This window comes from Symsagittifera roscoffensis, chromosome 7 (assembly GCF_963678635.1).
Source record: "Symsagittifera roscoffensis chromosome 7, txSymRosc1.1, whole genome shotgun sequence".
Classification (NCBI taxonomy): domain Eukaryota; kingdom Metazoa; phylum Xenacoelomorpha; order Acoela; family Convolutidae; genus Symsagittifera; species Symsagittifera roscoffensis.
This window is the reverse complement of record NC_087068.1, coordinates 52,280,801-52,307,855: the sequence shown is the minus strand read 5'-3', so window position 1 is coordinate 52,307,855 and position 27,055 is coordinate 52,280,801. Positions and strand designations below refer to the sequence as shown.

The following is a 27,055-nucleotide window of genomic DNA, read 5'->3' as shown; positions in this document are numbered from 1 at the left end:
TTGCGTAACACTTGTTTACAGACTTAAATTATCTTTTGGCTGAGTAAATTCTGGTTGTCCAATTTAGACAATAACTTGCGAGCAAATTGCGTTAATTTTATTTAGACTTCAATTAATTTTTGGCTGAGTAAATACTGGTTGTCCGTAAATTCCGATTCTTTACGGTCGTCTAATTTGCTTGTCGTCTAATTTCGTAGGCCCCATTTACTTTAGTCTAATTATTATTGACATTATTATAGTCTATTGACATTATTATCTACTTACTGAGGCATAATTTCCATCTCTCAAATCTCATAAACAGATGGAAAAAAAAAGTTTTTAAAATTTCTTTCATAAGTTTAACACTTAAAACTGGTTGAAAAAATTGGTTGTATTCAGCATTTTATAGTTTTACAAAAAATTGCTAGGAAAACTTTGGTTTTAAAAATCGTCCATGCAATCGACTGATACATCTGTCCACGCTTCTAGTGTAATTGGCTCACACTTAATGTGAGGATAATTGTATGATGTATAAAGTGACCTATTGAACCGCTTCATCTATCTTACGAAATAATTTATTTCTCCACGACATACTATTTACTAAATCATTACACGTCTATCTTAGCACAACATTGATAATGGGGGGATAGACTTAAGGCATATTAGATGTCTACTTAATGTCTTCTTCGCCCATAATCTTCAACATGATAACCTCGATTATTCTGTTTTGCATGTAAGTTTAAACCTTGAGTCGCCCTCTTGCGCATCACTCATTGCGTCTTTTTCGTAATTGATCATCAGTCCGAAGTCTCCCAGTTTATAAACAGGTGGCACAACCTCTCCTCTCGTTTCTTCTGAAATAAAAAAAACTCATAAGTTTCAGTTTTCAGTTTTCGCAGCCATTTTCAGGCCCCTATAACAGATTAACATAGTTAAGTCGACAAAATCCAAAGGACAATTTTATCAACAAGCTCTCAGGCACGAGTAATCAATGTCATCTCCTTCATCTGTTTAAGATTAACTCGACTGATAATCATTAACTTATTTTGATCTCCGTACCAAAGTTTGCTTTTCTGGCAAAGAATGTAGCCCAGGTTTGTATAATGAAATTACGATGACATAAAACCAATCTGTAGTTTGGAAGATCAGAAAACCAACATGAGTTTGTTTGGAAGTATAGATTAGAAAACCAATTTGTAGTTTGTAAAATGAGAACATAGCCAATCGAAGTAAACATAAAAAAAATTGATTTGATTGAACTTTCGAATTTCAAAAAAAAAATAGATGCCCTTTAAGCTCTTTGAATTTCTAGAACAATTTATGATTGGCGCTTTTTTGATAAGATGAAACCAAATAGAAAAAAAATGGATCAATAGGTAATGTTTTTGAAATCGCTGGAAAGCGAAAAATTAAATTCCACTTTCGAAACTAGAAATCAATCACAATTTTTTGTGTCATTTCCACGTTCATATTTGGAGAGTGCTATTTACGTCACTTTCTTATATACCTAAGTGCACTTATAAATGTATCACTATGTGTGAATGCACATCTGCAGTTATTAGAAACTTTTTCCTGAAAAAAAAAAACAAAAAAAAATCAGCAAGACCTATATAAGAGTCTTCACACAGACTTTTTCCTCAAAACATTTTTTCTTGAAAAAAAAAAACAAAACAAAAATCAGCAAGACCTATATAAGAGTCTTCACACAGAGGCGCACAGAGGCGAAGTTGCATTTTGCATACACAAGCAAACATATGACCGATAACACTATTGAGAAAAACCGAATGAGTTAAACTTGGAGTCTACACAAACCAATTATGACGCATTAGCAATACCAGTCAATTTGAAACAAAAATACCAACTAAAATTCCTCGATTTATAGAGCGGACGAATTTTAACTAGTTTACGAAAAAGTTCATTGAACACATCCGACCCAGCCCAGGTTCGAACCCTCTTATTTTGTTGCGGTTCTCCCTCCGTACCTCTACGCTACAGATACATGATACCTTGAAGCTAAAGTGATACTTGTAATATAATAGTCTGTGTTAATATCCTTAGCATTGGCTGTTCTGAATAGCTGGTTATTGATCAAAATGAACTTTCAAAATACACACATTTTGTCGCAACAATATGTGCGTCGCAACAATATTTGCGACTTAGGTTGGAAAAAAAGAGTTCATACTATAACACAAGCTTTGCTTGTGAAATCACTACGTTCATTACTCTTAATCAGAAAACCAATCTGTAGTTTGGAAAAAAAAAGATCAGAAAACCAACTGGAGTTTGGATTTTTGAAAGTTTCGCAACTGATGTTATTCTCTCCCATCGGGATTCGAACCTGTACCTGAGAATGTCACAAATATGTTGTCTGGTTTGATGTCAAGATGGATGAGTTTGTGAGTCGCGAGGTGCGTGAGTGCATGGAGCATATCTATCAACACCAGCCATGACTCGCCTTCTGTTATACAGCCACTCTCCCCTTCAGCTGTCAGCGCCAACAGTCTACAAACAAATCATGAGTCAACATGATTCACCCATCTCAAATATCAAATATAGACCAAAACCCTTGTCAAATATAGACCACAACCCTTATCAAATATAGACCAAACCCTTGTCAAATATAGACCACAACCCTTGTTAAAAAATATATATCACACATCTGAAAGATACTGATGTCTTTTCGGGGTATACAATTTGCAGGGGCTACAACAAAATATACACATATTTTAATTAAGATCACGGTTCCAGTTAAAATCCGTTCTTTTTCTAAAGAAGCTTAATTAGTTTTTCAATCCTAAATTCGCCAAATATAATATCATTGGCTATAGGCCATCATTGCGTTACAAGTTAATATTTTTTGGTTATTTTTCTTGAAATGGTTAATGTTGTCTAACTCTCAAGCAAAGAGCACGGATTATTGTGGGCCTCGAACATCTGACCTTTCAATTGAAAGGCTGAGACCTAAGCCTTCTCTGCACTTTTCGATTGGCCGTCAAAACAAAAGGAAGAACGTGAACGGAGTTGTACTCACGTTGTGGAGCACAACTCAGTCTGTATAAATAGGAAGTTGCTCTCCTCCCAAGCATGAACAAACTTGACACAGTGCGTGTGTTCTCCTGTCTGTTCCAACTTGAGCACCTCCTGTAGCTTCCTCTGCCTGTCCAGTTTGCCTCTGAATCTCTCTCTGGACTTCTTCAGTGCAAACAATCTCTGACTCGAACGGTCACGCACTTTGAAAACCTGCCATTAGAAAGAATTTTGTTTTCATTAATTGCAGAACCTCTGGACCTCAACTAACATCACTTAGTCAGCTTAAGCACGCAAAAAACCGTAAACTATTGGTATAACGTTACTTTTACATCACCCATTTGGTTCCAACTTCAGAAATTTCCCTATAACGCCATTATATGAAAGATTTCATGCGGCGGGGGCTAAACGGCAAGCTCACAAAACTTGTTCAAACACTTTTGTTGGCAGAGGCGAAGCAATTAGAGCCTAGCATTGCAAGCTAGCGACTAGAAAAGCGACGAGTATAAGTAAACCGAGAAAGAAATTGAAGACTCTTTTGAAAGAAATGAAAAATTCTATTTAAGAAAAACAGCCGAGAAAAACAACCAACCGAATGAAATAAGCTATTTGAGTTTGCCAAGCGGCTACTAAACCGGCAATACGCGTGTAAACGCCCATTGAGACGATAGCAATCGAGAATTCCATAAGATAATGTTGTAACAAAAAAAAATCGAAGCGATAAGGTTTTGAAATTTGTGAACTTTCAGATTGCAGCCAATTTGAATTAGTTTTTAAAATAGTAATCGCTTTTTGACCTTCAAACAATCTAAAATAAGTTGACTAAGCCAATAAAACAGCCAAAACTATGAGACCGACTTTTTAGCGAAAAAATATATCCAATAAATCAGGGTTAGTAAATCTGGAGGCAAGCCGAGCTTCGCATCACCTGGATACCAAAAAACACAGCAATGCAAGCTAGCAGACAGCAAATAAAAAGAACGCCATCTAGCCAAAAAAAAGTCAAAATAACCTTGTCTACCAAAATTTCCAAATTTTCGTCTCGAAGGACGTTCTTCTTACGGAAAACACTTCCAGAAATACAAACGACCGCGTCAAATGAGTACTCAGAAACAATTATCGAGTATCACCTAAGCCGACAACACTTAGGTAATCCCCCGTTGAGCCGGAAACAAAAAAAATTGTCATGAAAACCTTTGAGCTATAAAGCTCTTAAATTTTAGGCCCTTTACCACTCCGGCAAAACAAAAGAAAAAATCTAGCTGCCGATTACAAGACTTTTGCTCTCACATGTGTAATAAAAGCTAGTTTCTCGTTTCTTTGAATTGAAATCAGTTATCATTTTCGATAATGGTGTTCATTGTGTTGGTTAACAAATATTCACAAATAAAGCAGCTACATATGATCGCAAATGGCCAATGCCATGCATCAAAAGTGGCACCAAATATAAATAGATACAATTTTGCAAGTAATAAGTTGCAATAAGTCATCCACACTAATGTTGCATGTAATAAATTGGATAGCATAAAGCCACATTACGTATAAATTATGCATTTCAAAAATTGCGAGATATATTGAGAAAGAAAGTTTCTGAAATCGAACTTCGGTTCATTTGACGAATTAAAAATGCATCACCTGTGTTAACTTATTCCTATTCGAATATCAAAACACATGCTATCAAAAAGCCAAAACGGTTTTCCAAAAGTGGCATCAAAATTTGCGACTTAGGTTAGAAAAAAAGAAGTCGTAGTATAACACTAACGCTCACTAAAGTTCGTAAGGGTAAAAACAACAAATAAATTTCTTACTTCCCCGAATGATCCGGATCCGAGTTTGGACAGCACTTCGAATCTACTGTTCACATAAGTGGTTTCATTTGTTCTACACGGAGAAGGAGACTGAATGAGAGAAGATGATAACAAGTCCTTTCTGTTTGAGAGGGAGTGGTCCACTTGCTGCTGCTGTTCAAAACTGTTCTCAAGGTCACAGCTGCTTCTCGTGCTGTCGAGGCTGCAGGTGCTGTTCGAGGCTATAAAAACGCGTAATAGTAATTTTTGTTAATTTTTGTCAGTTAAAGGCCGAACCCGGAATCAAGTTATTACTTAATCTTATTTAATTAAGTTGTGACATTTTTGCAAAAGCTCACCTCGCAAATTGTAGCACACAGGCCAGTTTCGAACAGGCAACCTAATGATTCTCGGTCAGCTTCATTGCCACTTGCGCCACAATGTCATTTTTAAGCGATAACGAAACAAAAAGCGATCATTTGAAACAGCCCTCCCACCAGCAATTTTTAAACTTTAAACTACTGTTCACATTTTCCAATCATTTGGTATGTGTTGATTGCTCAATCATAAACACAATTGGTCCTGTTATGCAACGTCTTAAAATTAACGATTAAAACGTAAACTGACATTTAAACATGATGGGTGAATGATAAAAGAGCCCACAAAGCTATACTCAGACTTGACTGTTTAAAAAAACATTGTGAGAATCGAGCAGCCAGAAACTGAAAAATCACGTCGTCTCAAAAATTTGAATGATGAAAAATTTCAAATGCAAATAATTTGGCGAGCAGTTTGTACTAAGGCAACTGCTAGCACTTTGAAATCAATTTTTCACAGCATTGTATTGTAATATCTATGTTTCCCCTCGATAAATTAAAAATTAAATTAAGAAATGAAGTGAAAATTAAGTGAAAAACTAGCCATACTAGAAACAAATGATTACTTAAACAGAAGAAAGGCCGCATTAAAATTTCAAAGTCTCATCTATAAAAAACGATTGTAAGATCACGAAATCATCATGATAATTGAAAGTATGTACCAAACAAATTGTTTATAAAAGGACATTTAAATGTATAATTTTGTATTCGTTCAGCGAAAGTGTAAAAATACCTCTTCGCTTGCAAAAAGAGACCGTCCTGTTCCTCTGAACACTTCGATTCTGAGCCTCGTCCGAACATTTCCCGTTCTTAATAGGTGAAATCAGAGGCGCACTTTCCTTTCCACATATCTCCCCTTGAACCAATAGCTTTCTGGGCGATGACTCATAGGGACTGTTAACACTACCGGTGCCCCCCATCAGTCTTCTCTGGGGGGTGAGAGATTTGTTTGTGAAGAGCATAAGACGACTCTTGACGAATGTGGTTCCCTTCGAGGGCACCCGCGGACATGACTTGGTTCCAGTGAGTTTCTGTTTCTTTTGACTGCTCTGAAACAATACATGGATTTTCATTTGAAGTTTTCTTTTCACTCAGAAAATGTATGGTTTCTTTTTTTTAGTTCACACCGAATTGTTGGCAAAAACCCTGAACACATCTTTTAAAAATGCGTTTTAAGTTTATTCAATTTTATAAACCAGCTTTTACGTGGTGAATTGGTTTTTATAAAACTTCGAGCAAGCAAAAATAAGCAATCTTATGTTCATTAATTTCGTTCAGATTTATAGATCGAAAAAGCTTTTGCAACAACCTGCATTGACTAAGACATAAGATCGAATCTTAGTGCTTTTAGACGAATCGTGGTATCTGTAGATATTAACGCTTTTGGTATCAGGCAGGCATAGTACAACAACCAGAAAAACTTCTATACATCTTAGAGTGGTTATTTACCTGATAATTATGCTTTGCCGATAATTAAGCAAAGCCGGATAAAAAAAAAATCAGACGGAAATTATATTTGCTCGTAATAAATTATTCATAACAGTTTGAATAAATTTGGGGCCAACAATCACAATTATATTCAGAAGGAACAAGACTAAGCTAAATATTGGGACCAATATTATTAATCATTTGTTCAAAGTTTCAGTTTTATATTGAGTTTCTTCAATGCTTTCCTTTGACTTCCATGTGTGACACATAGCTAGCAACTAGTTTTTTCACTTTTTCAGCTTTCACTTCTTTATTTCGCACGCCTTCTGTGCACTTGTTCACGACTCTTCGCATTATATGCTTGTACTGATCTTTATCCACTTTATTTTTCGTGTAAAAAGGTTTAAGATACTTCTTCGCTAAGGCTGCAACTCGTTCTTGCATTTGCTGTTTCTGATCCGCCTTATTCAAGACGGGCATCGGCTGCGGCTTGGTCGCCTTTTTCATTGGACTCACAGTGGTTGAGCCACTCGACCCAGGAGGCGGCGGGAACAGTTTTTCCAGGTCTCTCAATTTATCAGTAGTCGAAGGTGTAACATCGTCATCATCATCCAACCTAGGCGGCGTGAACTCATTTACCGACACGCCTATAGGAAGCATAGCATCTTCGTGTGATTGATCAATTTTAGAAGAATCATTCAGATTCTTTAGATGAGAGTCGCCTTTGATGTTGCTCAGAAGTTCCTGGAGATTTTGCAAGGTTCCTTGCATGTTTGTGACCGATTTCAATTTAGCCTCTTGTTTTTCGTTGTTAATTTCTGACATATTTTCGGCTTCAAGCTCTTCGGCTTCTTGCTGTTCATTCGCGATAGGAGACAGCGAGGGTGTGTACGACGGAGAAGGCATGGGAGGAGGCGATTTTTCTTTATCGGGAGGCTTACTCGAAGGCGGGGTCGGGATCAAAGTTTCTGGTTGTTGCTGATGCTTGTGTTGTGTTTTGGACATTTCAGTCGTCACTGACAAAGATTTAGCCGCTAGTACTGGCGTATTTTCAGCTGGTAATATTTTTTGCACTAGTTGTTCGAATCCAAAAGCTTGGCTACTATTGTGTGAATTCTGTTCGTCTTTTAAAGGTGTTTTCGGTTCTGAACTTTTAGCATCTGTAGATTGTTGTGACTGATTTAGTACTGCACTGGGTGAAAACGAGGACTTGGCATTAGGCGTGGAAGTCATGTGTAAGGTCGATCCAGTAAGACTACTTGCACTCATGCCTGGGAATCCCATGCTAGCCATCGACGTCACAGGCGGAGCCGTGAAACCGGTATGTGTAGCTCCAGAGGAACCTGCGATTGGCATTGGCGGTGGTAGAAAAGTTGGAGGCGGTATAAATGAAGGAATAAAAGGGGGCAGCGGGAAGGGTAAGCCACTTGAACTTCCTCCTCTCGGGAGCATTTGTTGCTTCAGGAAGTCTTGGAAATTGGGTGGCATCGGTAAACCTGATAACGGAGGCGGAATCTGACCTGGCATCGGGGGTGTCATCATTGGAACCTGGGCACTCTTGGCTGTCATTACTGATGCGCTACTGGTTGATTTGTCCAGCCATTGGTCAATTGAACTCTTTTTCAAATCAGACCAACATTGCACTTTTTCGTCAACTATTTTCTTCACTTTTAGACCCGTAAAATCGTCATTAATAACAGTTGGCAAATTTCCAAGACCAAAATCAAAATTAGGAGCCAATAATTTTTTACTATCACCATCTAGTTTATCATCTCTAGTTATATTTCCCACGGTTTTCGGAGTTTTGGGGAGATTTTCCGAAAAGAAATCGGAGACGGCAGTCCACTGTGGATCTTCGTGATGCTCTTTCGAGAGCTCTTTATCTTTCTCGTCTCCTGTTATAGAATGAGGTCCAGCTGATTTATCCAGCTGCAAATCGCCTCCAGTTGTATCTAACGTTCCTTTAGAGGAAATATTCTCTAACATCAACACATTGATTGGATTTCTATAGTCGTTAGATTTCGGATTCGAAGACTCTTGAGATACTTTTGGCATGCTTTTCTTTCCACTTCTATTTGAGCCTGAACTTAAATTAGACACTTCACGCTTTCTACTACTATTTCTCGACCTTCGTGGTCGTTCCACGACAACTTTCGAGCGACGACGACTCGTTGACCTTGAGCGATGATTCAATGACCTGGACCGTCGCTTAGAACGCATTGTGACGTTTCGAGAATTACTTCTAGACCTTGATAGCTTTCTTCGTCTAGACCTAGAACGAGAAAGTCGATCTCGTTTTTTCGTCTCACGTGATTTCGATCTTTGTTGCTTTCGCTTTGGCGATCTTTCGTGACGCGATCGTTTTCTTGATGAGCTTCTAGATCGTCTTTTAGAGGACCTTTTCGATTCCGTTTTCGGTTTTTTGATTGACTTATCCTCCTTCTTTACTTTTTCTGCTGATTGACTGTCATATTTCTTCTTGCCTTTAATCTCTTGATCTGCTCGTCCGTTTTCGCTACAATCCTTGTCATCGATTATTTGTTTATCGGCTTGTAAATCTTCGATCTTCTCCGTATCTTCAGTTTTTTCGTCTAACGTTTCCGAGCTTTCGGCAACTTCAGATTTTTCCACTGGTGTTGGGCTTGTTTTTGCTTCGGCATTCGCTTGAACTTGACCTTCTTTGTTTTCTTTCAGTGGTTTTTTCTTAACTTGTTTAGGTATGAATTGCACATTTGATTTAGAAACATTTTCAATTTCAGATACTTTCTCATTTTTTGCTACATCTTTGCGTAGTTCAAAAGACTCTTGAAGTTGTGGGTCACTTTTACTCAAGAAAGTGTTGTCGAAATCAATATCTTCTTCATTATTTTTGTTTTCAGCCTTTCTGTCGTTGTCAATCTCGGTCTTGTTATATTCATTTTTTTCATCTGGAGTTTTAGCTACTTCATTTTCGGTATTCTCATTCTCCTTCAATTTTTCAGTTTTTTGGATAGAATCTTTTTCCGATTCTTTTATATCGTCACGTCTTTTTTTGGACAAGTACTCGTCATTTGCATCTTCATTTTCTTCTTTGTCCGATTTTTCTTTTCGTTTACTTCTCGTTTCGTTCTCCTGTGACGATTGCCGTTTTTCCTTATGCGATTTACTTTTCCTTTTCTTTTCACTCCTGTCAATTCTTTCTGTCTCTGGAACCACTTTCTGATCATCTTGAGAATCTTTCGATTCATTCAAACTCTCATCTCCAAGGACCTCTTTTCGATACTTCTCGACTCTTGAAGCAACTCTTTCGCATGTCAATTCTTGTTCGAACGTTTTATCTCTCTTCTTTACTTTCTCAACGTTGTAATCTGTTTTAGAAATCACTCGTTTTTCAACTTTCTGATCTAGTTTTGCTTCTTTTTCCGATTTCCTGGACACTTTCGTGGTTTCATCCTCTAAACCTTCTTCGAAACTGACTGGATTTAAAACCTCTTTATTCACTCTCGCGGACGAGGGCGATTTTTTTCTTCTTTTTTGTTTCGACTGCTTTGAGTCTTCGTTTTTAGAACGACTTCTGCTCTTTCTATCATCATTTTCTCGTTTTCGTTCCTTTTTAGAGGACTTTAAGAGGCGCTCTTCATCGCGGACAGGAGAAATTGACTTCCTCTTAGCCCGAGAAGAAGATCTGCTTCTCCTTTTGTTACTTCTATTCTTTCTACTTTTATGTCGATCTTTGCTTCTGCTGTGTTTTCTACTCCGTCTCGAACTATCTCTGGGAGTCGATCTATCTCGCTTTCGACTAACAGACCGTGATCTATTTGAAGTTTCGCGTTTGTGTTTGCTTTTAGTCCTCCGTTTATTGCTTCGGCTACGCGACCGTGTCGATTGTTTAGAACGTCGATCATCGTTTTCGTGAAGTTTTGTTTCATTATCAACATCAAAATTCTCCGTTTGATCTATTTCAGATGCTAGAGATATCGACAATATGTCTCCTTTTCCAGTTCCTGGCATGTTTAAAGGCCTGACTATGACACCATTATCACTGAAAGGCGCAACCGGAGAAATCTCCGACAAGCCGCTTTTATTATTTAAATCGTTGTTTTCAGCTCTCGGCGGGGAACCACCGTCAACAGTTACTAACCGATTAGCAGAAACGCGCGAGGTTTTAATTTTAAAGTTTATCATCTGTGGAGGTTGACCTGTGTTATATTTTGAGTCCCTCGACATGTGAACAGTTTTATCCCTAACAGGCGACGCTTCGGGTGAATTTGTCGGCTGAGTGGGGTCGTAAAACATAATAAACCTAAAATTTGAATCGAAATAAACTAGATTGCGTCCAGCGAAGAAAAAATGACACGCTGAGCTGGCTAAAAACATTACATCAAACCTAAGCCCATAGTTTTTTTTTTACAAATATGATAGTTACTGAATGAATATATATGCAGCTAGTATGCTAATATTCAATTATGTTACACTTCAATGCCAAAATGGAGACTGAAAGCTTTGGCTCTCCCAAATGAAGCCTCTGAAGGTCTACGAAGCCACAATATCATATATGTAGATTGTCGGTGGTTCAACTGAAGGTCTACGAAGCCACAATATCATATATGTAGATTGTCGGTAAGTTCAACCGATCAATTCGAACCACATGAGATAACGTCCGTCAAACAATTGCTTGAAAAAAATACTCGGTTACATATTAGAAAATCAAAACGCAACTTTGAGCAACTTTTCAATCCCTCAAAGCTTGAATCAGTTCAAGTCAACATCTAATAACGCTTCTTACCTGTTTATCACAAAGTTCAGAGTCCTTCAAAATTGTCAATTTTGGCAGCGGCACAGGTGTATAGCAATCTTCCATCTAGCGAGCAAGCAAAAAATCATGTGCAACTGAAAAGGTGTCCCAATTTGACTTTGTCAATACAGACTTTTGAGCTCTGTGAAGCATTGGTCAGCATTTTAACGTCTGAGTCACTTCTACGTTTATAAAAAAAAAGCATTAAGAACGAATCACCCCATTTAAAATTAAACATTTAAATCGCACTAACAAATATCAATAACAAGGATAGTCGGTTACTGTGCAAGTAGCACAGAACGTTCCGACCATAGTCTAATTATTGTCGTTTTTTTCCGGAGTGGTGTGATAAAAGGAGCTGAACGAAAAACTGAGTATTAGGTATATTCGACAGACAGGGTGGCCAGTCAATAAGCAGAATGGTCTAAGAGCAGAATGGGTCCAAGAGCAGAAAAGCAGAAAAATATCAGCGTTTATTAGCTAATCAGTAAATTAATTATCAGAAATGTCAACAAGACTGGTCGTATCAGGGCGAAGCCCTAAATGTTCCGACTGCCTTTTAAGGTTAATGGAGCAGCAGTAATAACATTAAAAAATTAAATGAAATAAAATAAAATAATTTTTTTTTTCTTAAATTTGAAATTTGTTATGAAAATCATCCCCCCACACGCCATATAAAGTACAAAAAGAGAGATTTCGTTCCTTGTAACAAATCAATTGTGGCAAATAAGCTTCGTTCAACCAATTTGGAACTATTTATAAGACGGATTAAATCTCCGCTTACGCGTTAATAGCGCGAAATATATCGCGCGTTAATTGTCCCATATTGGTCAAAATGGCCAAAATGGCAATCTTTAAACCCTCATAACTTTACGAAAAATGATCACAGGTGAAATATCTTTTCAAATTTAAGCTCAGGACAACAATACCTTTTGAATGATATAAAAAAACTCCGTCAAAAATGGCTAGTTAAAAAGTCGAAATTTGTCTGAAGAAAAAAAAACCCACCCCGAGCACAAATATTCCGTTACTTTCGTATCGAAAGTCGGAACATAAATACCAAAAAGAAAGAACAATTTCTGCATAATTTGAGTAATTTAATCAAGAAATTTTTTTTAAACAACGTAACAAAAAAACTGAATGAAATTAGTCTATTTATGCGCTGAATGAAATGCGCTGAAAAAACTGAATGAAATTTCTAGCGATCAGTCGGTTCATTTTAATGTCTTATTTTTAATTTCGCTTTTAATCGCCAACATGTTTGACCTCGAAACTTTCCGAAATCTGAACGACGAATTGAAATACGAGCTGTATAAAGACTTAGTCGAAAATGTTACTTATTTTAAACGAATTATCGAAAATTTAACTGTATCAACGAAAGAGGAAGAAAGAGGAAACAAATTTTTTGATCTAGAAAATTTTAAAAACACGGGCAATTCGAAAATTACAGAAAACAAATTTGAAAACGAATGGAGCAAGATTGGAACTCGGAGCAGAAATCAGATCAAACGAAGCGAAAATAACCAAGAAAGCAAGAATAACCAAGAAATCAAAATACAAGCAACCAATATTCTAGAAGAAAAATTCGACCAGCAACGAAAACATTTATTTTTACCACGAGAAGGAGAATATTCTGGCCTATTACTGGGAGACTCAATTGTTAACAGAATCAATGGGGAACAAATATCGGAAAATGTGTTGGCGAGAGGATTTGGTGGGCACAAAATTTCTGCATTGCTGGAACGCGTGAGAAACAGTAAATCGCGACATTTTAAACATGTAACTACGCTAATTGGAATAAATGACTGCCTCTCAAGTGATTTCGACGCGAAGGAAGCCGTGAGTAGCTTAGAAAAACTAATTTATCTCATAAATCATAAATTCTCCCCAGAAACAATTTCACTATGTACTGTAACTCCCTTAGGCGCTTTTAGAAAAGATTTTAATCCAAATGTACAGAAGCTAAACAAGCAAATTCTTAATTTAGTACGGAATGTAAAAGACTTGGGCGAAGTAAAATTGGATATTTTAGACATAAACAAAATTTTTAGTCAAAATACAGATGCTCTTAGCTCGGATGGTTTGCATCCTTCTGATGGGGGTGTTGAAATTTTGGTGCAAAGTTTTAGAGATTCTTTTAGGGGTTCTGATATTAATGCAAACACATGTGAGATTACAACCCACCCCAGAATGAAGCAAACCCAACAATCATCAAATTTAGATCCAAAAACGGCAGAAATGTTACAATTTTTCCAAAACGGCGCAAAATTTTTTAGGAAATACTAGTTTCGCATTTTTTCTTGGTGCAAACTTTGGCGATTATTTAATTTATTTAACCTATTATGCTGAATATTAAATTCTGGTTGTTTTGTGCAATTTTTCTAATTTCCAAGGCTCAGATGGAAACTAAAGAAAAAACTATTGTTTACTGGGGCTATCTAAGCTGCCAGCAAAAGATATTATCAACGAAATGTGGGATAAATGAGCGGAGAGCTACCACACTGACTCATCTTTTCCTTTTCGCGTTGTTACTGACCCAAAGTGGGGATGTTGAAAAAAACCCTGGTCCTATCGAAACCATTGAAACAGTCTACGGTATCTGCTCAAAAAATTGTGCAAATCTTAAATTTGTTCATTTGAATTTTCAAAGTATTATTAGAAAACGGATGCAATTGAAAAAATTTCTTGATGATATGGGCGAAAACACAATTATAGGAATTTCCGAAACGTGGCTTAAAAAAGAAGATAGTGACAATTTATGGAATTTCCAACCTACAACGCATGCGATGTTCAGATATGATAGGCAATCAGCGGTAAAAAAGAAAGGCGGTGGCGTTTTGTTATATATACCAGTCAAATTGGCTCCGAAATTGAGGCCTGATCTAAATTTATTTGATAAAGAAAAATATGAGTCAGTGTGGGTTGAGTGCAAATCTACATTTAACATTTCGAGTAAAGAAAAAATGTTAGTTAATTTGTGTTATAACCCAAGCAGATCAAACTTTATTGATTTTTTGGAACAATTAACGCTTAACATAGATAATGCTTTTTCAGTTTCTAATAAAATTACGCTTTTGGGTGATTATAACATAAATTATCTGGATAGCAAAGAAAAAGAAAATTTAGATTCTATAATTATTCCATATGGATTGAAGGTTTTTTGTCCAAACGATGAGACCAGAATTAGTTCCTCAACAAAAACTCATATCGACTACATAATCAGTGACTATGAAACAAACGGCATTGAGTTTTGTTTTGATACACCTTATAAAACCGACCATTTTGCTTCATTTATTTTGACGGATATAAAATGCGGCAAAATTTTACCGAGGATAATTACGACTTTCAATAAGAAAAATTATCAGAAAAATGAATTTTGCAATTCACTCTCCGCTCTTCCTTGGTATCTCTTATATCAATGTACAGACGCACAAAACATGTTCTCGACGATGATTTATTTAATTTCTTGTGCTCTACAGCAACATGCTCCTATCGAAAAAAAGTTTGTTCGTAATTTTAAACCAAAAAACGTGTTGAAAACGGAATGGTTCGATTCAGAATGTCAGCAATTGTTGACTAAGAAACAGAATTCACTCAGATCATATCGCAGTCAAAGCACAAGCGATAATTGGTCAAAGTACCAGTTTTTACGTAATCAAATGAGCAAATTGATTAGAAGTAAACAATTCGATCATTCAAAAAATTGTTTTTCACTTCTCAGCACTATCCAACAAAAATGGAAATATATTAACCAAGTTAGAGGTACATGTTCTGGCAACCATCGAATTACAGTTCTACGAAATTCCTTCAGTGAAATGATAACCCAAGACAAAAAAATTGCCAATCATTTAAATTATATTTTTTCAAACTTAGGCGAATTTTTCGGCGCTAAAAAGCCTCCGAATTACAACAAATCTGCCTCTGAATCTGCATCTTTTCATTTTCAACACATTACAGTGAAGCAATGCTTTGATATAGTTCGAAAAATCAATGTTGGAAAACCTCTCGGACCTTGTACCGTACCTGCTTGGGCAATCATTGACGGTCAATCAGTTATAGTTCCACATTTAACTTTTGTCATAAATACTTGCTTAGATGAGAACATTTTCCCGATCGAACTGAAAAAAGCAAACGTAACCCCTTTGTTCAAAAAAGATGACCCAATGGATGCAAAAAATTATCGGCCAATATCAATAACTTGTGCTTTTTCTAAAATTTTTGAAAAAATTTTACATGCCCAAATAACAGAACATCTTGACAAATTTCAAATAATGACACCATTTCAATTCGGATTTCGCAAAAACATTTCAACACAAGATGCTCTTGTTTATGTGACAGAAAGTATTCGAAATCAAATAGATTCAAAAAAAATCGTACATGCAGCTTTATTAGATCTGTCCAAGGCTTTTGATTCTATTTCGCATGAAGTTTTAATTGAAAAAATGCTTTCTCTCGGTTTTTCAAATGGAGCAAATGCTTTAATTGCTAGCTTCCTAAACAAACGTATTCAAAGAGTAAACGTCAATGGAATTTTTTCAGACTGGATTGAAATAAAACGAGGTGTCCCACAAGGAACGGTACTTGGTCCGTTGTTGTTCAATATTTATGTTAATGACATACAAGAGCGATTATATGAGGGTTGTACTTTAGTTCAATATGCTGACGACTGTATGGTTTTTTCCTCTTCTATAATTTCTGAGGATGCTTTGAATCGATTGCAAAAATCACTCAATAATCTAACGGAATTTTTTGCAGAGAACCAATTGAATCTGAATGCATCTAAATCGGAATTTATAACATTTTGTCAAAAAAATGATAGCAAAAATGTGGATACTGATAAACTAGTAATTAGTGGGCATTATGTAGCCAAAAAAGCAGAATGCAAATATTTAGGCATAATTCTTGATTCAAGTTTATCTTTTCATGCTCAAATCAAAACAATTCTCCAAAAAATGGCCCAAGGGATTAAAACTATTGATACAATTGGACAACAACTGCCGACATTATCATTAGTTGCCTTGCTTCATTGTCTTGTTTTATCACATTTAGATTATTCAGCAATTTTTTTACAACAAATTAATGCTACTTTGATGCTATCTCTGGAGAAACAGTTGAACTGGGCGCTAAAAAGAACATATTTCAGATCGAATTTTAAATCTTCTTCCCTTCTTCGCATTAGCAAATCGTTCATTGGAATCGAGAAAAGAATTGAGTTAAAGTGTATAACATACTTATACCAATATCTTACAAACAAAAAGAAGGCTTTTGAAAATACACTGAGACTACCGACTGCCAATTATAGGCTCAACGAAAGAACGAAACAAATTATTTTTGACAAACATTGTTCGACTGCTTCTCTACAAAAATCATTTTTTCATTTGACTTCTAAAAAATGGAATTCACTGCCCATAATTTTGCGCAATTTAGAAAAATCGAAAACAAAATTCAAGAAAAAAATGAAAGAATTTTACGTGAGTGAATTGAGAAACAATCCTATATGTACTAATACAAATACGTGGCGTGATTACCGTTTTTGCTAGTTCTATATTTTTTAATTCAGTTTAATTTTTCACACATTGCTTGAAAGAGAAACTGTATATACTCTGTATATACGTTGTATAATTGGACTATCTGTAAAATTGTTTGTAAAGTTTTATTACCAGCTTGTTCCTAATTCTTAAATCTTTAATTTTCTATAGTATCCGAAACTTCATATACTTTAATCAACCAATTTCCGAACTGTAACCGATTTTGTTTTTTTTTTGTTTTGTTTATTGCTTGTTTTCTGATGTTTTGTTTTTGTTTGATGTAACCAATGAATTTATAACCAATTTTATTATTTACACTTTGCTACACTGATGCCTCGGCTTTTTATTGTATAGTAATTCAAGTGTTCTTTCTTCTTCTTATGCAGAATTTATTCATTTTCCAGGTAGTTTTTGACGATTCTATAATTGTTTTACCGCCCGTATAAACCAATATAAGTCAATATTTCTAAGTTTTTCTGCTCTTGCACCCATTCTTCTTATTGCTCCGCCTACACTTCAAGCTTTTAAGCAATGGGCCCTTCCGTCATGCGACGGTACGTGCACAGGTTGGATAGGGCCGTACCAACGCTATTTAAATACATAGGCAAAATTTTATGAATAAATCGAGTCAATTTTAATGCACTAAGAGAATTGTCAATTAAAATCTACCCTCCTCGATTACAGCACAGATGGAATTGTCTATGTTGGATGTATTTTTAAGATTTTTGCAACCCCTAAGGCAGAGGATTGCACTCCTCAGAAGTGCAAAACTTGATTTTGTTCTTAAAGTGTATAGTGTCCGAGTATGATTCGTTCCGTTTTACGCTTAGTTTCTGGACGGTTTTTGTAGAGCCTGGTGCTGCTCCTCCGGTACACGCAAAAATTAATGGAACAAAGCTGCTGTGTTCCACATCCAGAATTCTTTGTTGATATTTTAATATTTTGACACTCTTACGATATTTGTAGGGGGGGGGGTTTGAAAATTTTAAATCGAAAAAGGCTCGGCTGAATAGGCCTCCCCAGAGCCCATTTGACTTGATGGGGGTGTTGAAATTTTGGTGCAAAGTTTTAGAGATTCTTTTAGGGGTTCTGATATTAATGCAAACACATGTGAGATTACAACCCGCCCCAGAATGAAGCAAACCCAACAATCATCAAATTTAGATCCAAAAACGGCAGAAATGTTACAATTTTTCCAAAACGGCGCAAAATTTTTTAGGAAATACTAGTTTCGCATTTTTTCTTGGTGCAAACTTTGGCGATTATTTAATTTATTTAACCTATTATGCTGAATATTAAATTCTGGTTGTTTTGTGCAATTTTTCTAATTTCCAAGGCTCAGATGGAAACTAAAGAAAAAACTATTGTTTACTGGGGCTATCTAAGCTGCCAGCAAAAGATATTATCAACGAAATGTGGGATAAATGAGCGGAGAGCTACCACACTGACTCATCTTTTCCTTTTCGCGTTGTTACTGACCCAAAGTGGGGATGTTGAAAAAAACCCTGGTCCTATCGAAACCATTGAAACAGTCTACGGTATCTGCTCAAAAAATTGTGCAAATCTTAAATTTGTTCATTTGAATTTTCAAAGTATTATTAGAAAACGGATGCAATTGAAAAAATTTCTTGATGATATGGGCGAAAACACAATTATAGGAATTTCCGAAACGTGGCTTAAAAAAGAAGATAGTGACAATTTATGGAATTTCCAACCTACAACGCATGCGATGTTCAGATATGATAGGCAATCAGCGGTAAAAAAGAAAGGCGGTGGCGTTTTGTTATATATACCAGTCAAATTGGCTCCGAAATTGAGGCCTGATCTAAATTTATTTGATAAAGAAAAATATGAGTCAGTGTGGGTTGAGTGCAAATCTACATTTAACATTTCGAGTAAAGAAAAAATGTTAGTTAATTTGTGTTATAACCCAAGCAGATCAAACTTTATTGATTTTTTGGAACAATTAACGCTTAACATAGATAATGCTTTTTCAGTTTCTAATAAAATTACGCTTTTGGATGATTATAACATAAATTATCTGGATAGCAAAGAAAAAGATTCGTTCCGTTTTACGCTTAGTTTCTGGACGGTTTTTGTAGAGCCTGGTGCTGCTCCTCCGGTACACGCAAAAATTAATGGAACAAAGCTGCTGTGTTCCACATCCAGAATTCTTTGTTGATATTTTAATATTTTGACACTCTTACGATATTTGTAGGGGGGGGGTTTGAAAATTTTAAATCGAAAAAGGCTCGGCTGAATAGGCCTCCCCAGAGCCCATTTGACTTGATGGGGGTGTTGAAATTTTGGTGCAAAGTTTTAGAGATTCTTTTAGGGGTTCTGATATTAATGCAAACACATGTGAGATTACAACCCGCCCCAGAATGAAGCAAACCCAACAATCATCAAATTTAGATCCAAAAACGGCAGAAATGTTACAATTTTTCCAAAACGGCGCAAAATTTTTTAGGAAATACTAGTTTCGCATTTTTTCTTGGTGCAAACTTTGGCGATTATTTAATTTATTTAACCTATTATGCTGAATATTAAATTCTGGTTGTTTTGTGCAATTTTTCTAATTTCCAAGGCTCAGATGGAAACTAAAGAAAAAACTATTGTTTACTGGGGCTATCTAAGCTGCCAGCAAAAGATATTATCAACGAAATGTGGGATAAATGAGCGGAGAGCTACCACACTGACTCATCTTTTCCTTTTCGCGTTGTTACTGACCCAAAGTGGGGATGTTGAAAAAAACCCTGGTCCTATCGAAACCATTGAAACAGTCTACGGTATCTGCTCAAAAAATTGTGCAAATCTTAAATTTGTTCATTTGAATTTTCAAAGTATTATTAGAAAACGGATGCAATTGAAAAAATTTCTTGATGATATGGGCGAAAACACAATTATAGGAATTTCCGAAACGTGGCTTAAAAAAGAAGATAGTGACAATTTATGGAATTTCCAACCTACAACGCATGCGATGTTCAGATATGATAGGCAATCAGCGGTAAAAAAGAAAGGCGGTGGCGTTTTGTTATATATACCAGTCAAATTGGCTCCGAAATTGAGGCCTGATCTAAATTTATTTGATAAAGAAAAATATGAGTCAGTGTGGGTTGAGTGCAAATCTACATTTAACATTTCGAGTACAGAAAAAATGTTAGTTAATTTGTGTTATAACCCAAGCAGATCAAACTTTATTGATTTTTTGGAACAATTAACGCTTAACATAGATAATGCTTTTTCAGTTTCTAATAAAATTACGCTTTTGGGTGATTATAACATAAATTATCTGGATAGCAAAGAAAAAGAAAATTTAGATTCTATAATTATTCCATATGGATTGAAGGTTTTTTGTCCAAACGATGAGACCAGAATTAGTTCCTCAACAAAAACTCATATCGACTACATAATCAGTGACTATGAAACAAACGGCATTGAGTTTTGTTTTGATACACCTTATAAAACCGACCATTTTGCTTCATTTATTTTGACGGATATAAAATGCGGCAAAATTTTACCGAGGATAATTACGACTTTCAATAAGAAAAATTATCAGAAAAATGAATTTTGCAATTCACTCTCCGCTCTTCCTTGGTATCTCTTATATCAATGTACAGACGCACAAAACATGTTCTCGACGATGATTTATTTAATTTCTTGTGCTCTACAGCAACATGCTCCTATCGAAAAAAAGTTTGTTCGTAATTTTAAACCAAAAAACGTGTTGAAAACGGAATGGTTCGATTCAGAATGTCAGCAATTGTTGACTAAGAAACAGAATTCACTCAGATCATATCGCAGTCAAAGCACAAGCGATAATTGGTCAAAGTACCAGTTTTTACGTAATCAAATGAGCAAATTGATTAGAAGTAAACAATTCGATCATTCAAAAAATTGTTTTTCACTTCTCAGCACTATCCAACAAAAATGGAAATATATTAACCAAGTTAGAGGTACATGTTCTGGCAACCATCGAATTACAGTTCTATGAAATTCCTTCAGTGAAATGATAACCCAAGACAAAAAAATTGCCAATCATTTAAATTATATTTTTTCAAACTTAGGCGAATTTTTCGGCGCTAAAAAGCCTCCGAATTACAACAAATCTGCCTCTGAATCTGCATCTTTTCATTTTCAACACATTACAGTGAAGCAATGCTTTGATATAGTTCGAAAAATCAATGTTGGAAAACCTCTCGGACCTTGTACCGTACCTGCTTGGGCAATCATTGACGGTCAATCAGTTATAGTTCCACATTTAACTTTTGTCATAAATACTTGCTTAGATGAGAACATTTTCCCGATCGAACTGAAAAAAGCAAACGTAACCCCTTTGTTCAAAAAAGATGACCCAATGGATGCAAAAAATTATCGGCCAATATCAATAACTTGTGCTTTTTCTAAAATTTTTGAAAAAATTTTACATGCCCAAATAACAGAACATCTTGACAAATTTCAAATAATGACACCATTTCAATTCGGATTTCGCAAAAACATTTCAACACAAGATGCTCTTGTTTATGTGACAGAAAGTATTCGAAATCAAATAGATTCAAAAAAAATCGTACATGCAGCTTTATTAGATCTGTCCAAGGCTTTTGATTCTATTTCGCATGAAGTTTTAATTGAAAAAATGCTTTCTCTCGGTTTTTCAAATGGAGCAAATGCTTTAATTGCTAGCTTCCTAAACAAACGTATTCAAAGAGTAAACGTCAATGGAATTTTTTCAGACTGGATTGAAATAAAACGAGGTGTCCCACAAGGAACGGTACTTGGTCCGTTGTTGTTCAATATTTATGTTAATGACATACAAGAGCGATTATATGAGGGTTGTACTTTAGTTCAATATGCTGACGACTGTATGGTTTTTTCCTCTTCTATAATTTCTGAGGATGCTTTGAATCGATTGCAAAAATCACTCAATAATCTAACGGAATTTTTTGCAGAGAACCAATTGAATCTGAATGCATCTAAATCGGAATTTATAACATTTTGTCAAAAAAATGATAGCAAAAATGTGGATACTGATAAACTAGTAATTAGTGGGCATTATGTAGCCAAAAAAGCAGAATGCAAATATTTAGGCATAATTCTTGATTCAAGTTTATCTTTTCATGCTCAAATCAAAACAATTCTCCAAAAAATGGCCCAAGGGATTAAAACTATTGATACAATTGGACAACAACTGCCGACATTATCATTAGTTGCCTTGCTTCATTGTCTTGTTTTATCACATTTAGATTATTCAGCAATTTTTTTACAACAAATTAATGCTACTTTGATGCTATCTCTGGAGAAACAGTTGAACTGGGCGCTAAAAAGAACATATTTCAGATCGAATTTTAAATCTTCTTCCCTTCTTCGCATTAGCAAATCGTTCATTGGAATCGAGAAAAGAATTGAGTTAAAGTGTATAACATACTTATACCAATATCTTACAAACAAAAAGAAGGCTTTTGAAAATACACTGAGACTACCGACTGCCAATTATAGGCTCAACGAAAGAACGAAACAAATTATTTTTGACAAACATTGTTCGACTGCTTCTCTACAAAAATCATTTTTTCATTTGACTTCTAAAAAATGGAATTCACTGCCCATAATTTTGCGCAATTTAGAAAAATCGAAAACAGAATTCAAGAAAAAAATGAAAGAATTTTACGTGAGTGAATTGAGAAACAATCCTATATGTACTAATACAAATACGTGGCGTGATTACCGTTTTTGCTAGTTCTATATTTTTTAATTCAGTTTAATTTTTCACACATTGCTTGAAAGAGAAACTGTATATACTCTGTATATACGTTGTATAATTGGACTATCTGTAAAATTGTTTGTAAAGTTTTATTACCAGCTTGTTCCTAATTCTTAAATCTTTAATTTTCTATAGTATCCGAAACTTCATATACTTTAATCAACCAATTTCCGAACTGTAACCGATTTTGTTTTTTTTTTGTTTTGTTTATTGCTTGTTTTCTGATGTTTTGTTTTTGTTTGATGTAACCAATGAATTTATAACCAATTTTATTATTTACACTTTGCTACACTGATGCCTCGGCTTTTTATTGTATAGTAATTCAAGTGTTCTTTCTTCTTCTTATGCAGAATTTATTCATTTTCCAGGTAGTTTTTGACGATTCTATAATTGTTTTACCGCCCGTATAAACCAATATAAGTCAATATTTCTAAGTTTTTCTGCTCTTGCACCCATTCTTCTTATTGCTCCGCCTACACTTCAAGCTTTTAAGCAATGGGCCCTTCCGTCATGCGACGGTACGTGCACAGGTTGGATAGGGCCGTACCAACGCTATTTAAATACATAGGCAAAATTTTATGAATAAATCGAGTCAATTTTAATGCATTAAGAGAATTGTCAATTAAAATCTACCCTCCTCGATTACAGCACAGATGGAATTGTCTATGTTGGATGTATTTTTAAGATTTTTGCAACCCCTAAGGCAGAGGATTGCACTCCTCAGAAGTGCAAAACTTGATTTTGTTCTTAAAGTGTATAGTGTCCGAGTATGATTCGTTCCGTTTTACGCTTAGTTTCTGGACGGTTTTTGTAGAGCCTGGTGCTGCTCCTCCGGTACACGCAAAAATTAATGGAACAAAGCTGCTGTGTTCCACATCCAGAATTCTTTGTTGATATTTTAATATTTTGACACTCTTACGATATTTGTAGGGGGGGGGTTTGAAAATTTTAAATCGAAAAAGGCTCGGCTGAATAGGCCTCCCCAGAGCCCATTTGACTTGATGTCAAGTCGAACGTCATCTTCAGTAGTTGTTGTTTTGTTGTTAAAGCTTTCGCCTTCCAACGATTGAAATTTCAGCTCTATTTGTTCCAGGAGTGTCGCGATTTGTTCCAGGAGTCGCAATAGTAATATAGTAAATAAGTAGTAGCTTTGTTTTAATTCCGACCATAGTCTGTATATGGCAATATGCATATTGGGCCGTATGCAGACTCCTGGAACAAATCGCGAATTGTCCGACGATTTTTTTTGAACTTCCTTTGTATGATCATACTATCATCTTTTCATTGGCGTGGTCTGGGGATACTGAGACACAGCCATGAGCACGGAGAGGGTTTGTACCTTCGAGAGATGTCAACACCGTGTCATTGAGATATAAATTTGAGGGATGTTCATTTGAGTTGGCCAGCGCATGATGTAGTGCCGGACAAAGGATTTCTACTTTTTTAGAGCAAGTTCTCTATTGAGCAAATTGAAGGCACTTTCTGCATCAATAAGTAGTATAGCGTCCGTTTCGGGTTTCACAAACGCGTTCAAGCTTTGGATAGCATAATCATTTCCACACTTCTGGCCTAAGCAGATTTTCAGCTCGCTATTAGTTCCAGGAGTTCCAGGAGTTTTGCAAAGGTATCGCGAATTTCATTATGTCTTAGGTGAGTATATCCGCATTTGGGACAGTGTAGAAACTGGGTAAGTGTGAGCGAATGTCCAAATGAGCATGAATGTGGGGTGTTTGTGGTTCCCATCCATATCTCAGATGTATGCCATCTTTAAACTCTGATTTGTTGAGGGAAAAATTGTTTTTTAGTGGTAGCACGCTTAGCCAATTTGATGCTCTTTTCTGTGTCACTAGATTTATTGTCATTTTTTTTTGTTGAGCAATTTTTCATAATTTTAGCCTTTTTGGAGAGTGTGATGTTCTGATTCTCAGTTTTGTCGTTTCTTTTTATCAGAGTTTGTTCCGTTTCAGCTATTTCTGGAACACTGTTTTCTAATCGTGACCACTCATTATTTCTAGAAAACTCCGTGTTACTGAGGAGGTCTAAGCCTCCTATTTTTTCTGTAGTGCAAAAAAATTGCAATCTTCATCAGTAATACTATGAAGTAGCTGCTGTCTTACGTTTTTCTCAATTTCATCCATTTTCTTAAATGCTTCCAGAGTTGTTCTGGTTACTTAAAGCTCAATTTATTTTGAACTTCCTTTGTATAGCAGTAGTACCCATTTTGTGGTTATGCTTTAGCTCTTTGAAAACTTTTCAGTTAGGCAGCTGTCTTTTCAATTTCGCTTTTCATGTATTTATCGCATGCTGATGGTGTTCCTATAACCGATCCAAGGACTCTAAAACTCGGTTTTCCTTTACTACGAGTTGACACTTGGAAGGCTTCACATTATATCCGAAAGCCTTTCCGTGCACATCCAGTTTGTCCAGTATTGCGCGGACACTCTTAGGATCACCTGCAGCGCTTCCGTCATCTGCGTAACATTGTTGCATAACATTTGGTTTTTGCAGGAGCTCAATCAGGGGAATTATCCCAATTCCGTACATAGCCATTGCGAGTAAATCCCCTTGCGTTGTGCCTTCGGTAGATGTCAAAACCGTGTTATTGACATATAATTTTGAGGGATGTTCATATCAGTTGGCCAGCGCATGATGTAGTGCCGGACGAAGTATTTCTACATTTTTGGAGCAAGTTCTCTATTGAGCAATTTGTAGGCACTTTCTGCATCAATAAGTAGTATGGCGTCCGTTTCGGGTTTCGCAAACGCGTTCAAGCCTTGGATAGCATATTCGATTCCACACTTCTGGCCTAAGCAGAATTGAATTTTCTGAGATTTTTAAGGTCTGATTTTATACATTGGGTGTTTGTTTTGCAATTTATGGCTATACCAACAGGCCGTACCCCTGGATTTTTGTCCAGAGGTATCAGACGACACGAGTTGTACGCCATTAGGTTTTCATGGGGGATAATTTTACTTGCTGGCGGAAAACTTTTCATTGGCGAGAAACTTCCAATTAAAACAAGAGTGCCCTCTCCTTTTATTCAATCGAAATATGACGAAGAATCAAAAGTTTCAAACCAATTTTTCTCCACATTCGGATTTTGTGAAATTTTTGTGGTTTGAATCACAATTAGTTCCAATCACGATTGTAAGGGCTTTCAAATGATATATCTCGAAATCCAGTCCGATGATTTTTTGTGGCACTTGATTTTGCGTGGAAAACAAAAAAAAGAGAACTAAAACACACCCCAATACATGTAACATTCGCCCGGAAGTACATATCGATGTGAAAAAAGCAAGGCTCTAAAACGACTGGCTAGCGTCTAAACACAGCTCTGCATGCTTTTCACCGTCTCTGCCAATGCCAGTTTTTTTGGTGGTCTATCTAACATCGGGTCGACAAGAAAAACGTTACTGTTTCCCGCTTCGATCAGAACGCACTAATTAACATAATTACATGCAAATTAGTGAGCTCATGGCTGTGTCTCAGTATCCCCACACCACGAGGTCACTCCTAAAAATAGGGCTACTACCTATTTACTATATTACTATTGTTTTTGTTCAGTAGATAAAAATCATCATCTCCATCGAGGATGGGTCAACCCTTTCCCTCAACTCCTAGCTTCTCATTATCTGAAAATGAATTTGTATATTATTACTTCAATTCAGGACATGACCAGGAAGCAAAAATTTTATATAAAACAGTCCGAGTTCTAATCTCGAGACCCCTCCGGATTCTGGAATCAGGGGAAATAACCTCCTTAATTCTTTTAGGAAGGCTGGACACGCAGTTTCAACACCCTTCTTGTTCATGGGTTCTACGTTGCAACGATTGTAGCAGCACAATCGCTACAACTCGGAATGATTGTAAAGGCTCGGCTGAATCGGCCTCCCCAGAGCCCATTTGCCTTGATGTCAAGTCGAGCGTCATCTTCAGTAGTGGTTGTTTTGTTGTTAAAGCTTTCGCCTTCAAACGATTGAAATTTCAGCTCTATTTGTTCAATGAGTGTCGCGATTTAATCCAGGAGTCGCAATAGTAATATAGTAAATAAGTAGTAGCCCTAATTTTAGGAGTGACCTGGTGGTCTGGGGATACTGAGACACAGCCATGAGACGGAAAGGCGTTGTACCTTCGATAGATGTCAACACCGTGTTATTGAGATATAAAATTGAGGGATGTTCATATGAGTTGGCCAGCGCATGATTTAGTGCCGGACAAAGGATTTCTACTTTTTTAGAGCAAGTTCTCTATTGAGCAAATTGAAGGCACTTTCTGCATCAATAAGTAGTATGGCGTCCGTTTCGGGTTTCGCAAACGCGTTCAAGCTTTGGATAGCATATCCAATACACACTTCTGGCCTAAGCAGAATTGAATTTTATTTTCTGAGATTTTTAAGG

At 36.2% G+C, this 27,055-nt stretch overlaps 2 protein-coding genes across 3 annotated transcripts in view; both read right to left on the bottom strand.

The window, feature by feature from the left end:
* Positions 1 to 27,055, bottom strand: part of LOC134851356 (uncharacterized) — a 303,739-nt gene that overhangs the window by 13,530 nt on the left and 263,154 nt on the right. For both annotated transcript variants that reach the window (XM_063867402.1, XM_063867401.1), the window contains exons 2-7: positions 11,364 to 11,469; positions 5,904 to 6,219; positions 4,815 to 5,035; positions 3,011 to 3,219; positions 2,324 to 2,481; positions 725 to 833 (exon numbers count right to left, since the gene is read on the bottom strand). In XM_063867402.1, coding sequence (XP_063723472.1) covers positions 725 to 833; positions 2,324 to 2,481; positions 3,011 to 3,219; positions 4,815 to 5,035; positions 5,904 to 6,219; positions 11,364 to 11,438 — 1,088 coding nt within the window. In that variant the 5' untranslated portion in view covers positions 11,439 to 11,469. The remainder of the gene's footprint in view (positions 1 to 724; positions 834 to 2,323; positions 2,482 to 3,010; positions 3,220 to 4,814; positions 5,036 to 5,903; positions 6,220 to 11,363; positions 11,470 to 27,055) is intronic.
* LOC134851239 (uncharacterized) lies at positions 6,670 to 11,311 on the bottom strand. Its single transcript, XM_063867236.1, has one exon. It carries the CDS (start codon positions 10,952 to 10,954, stop codon positions 6,833 to 6,835), a length of 4,122 nt encoding a protein of 1,373 aa, XP_063723306.1. The 5' UTR covers positions 10,955 to 11,311; the 3' UTR covers positions 6,670 to 6,832.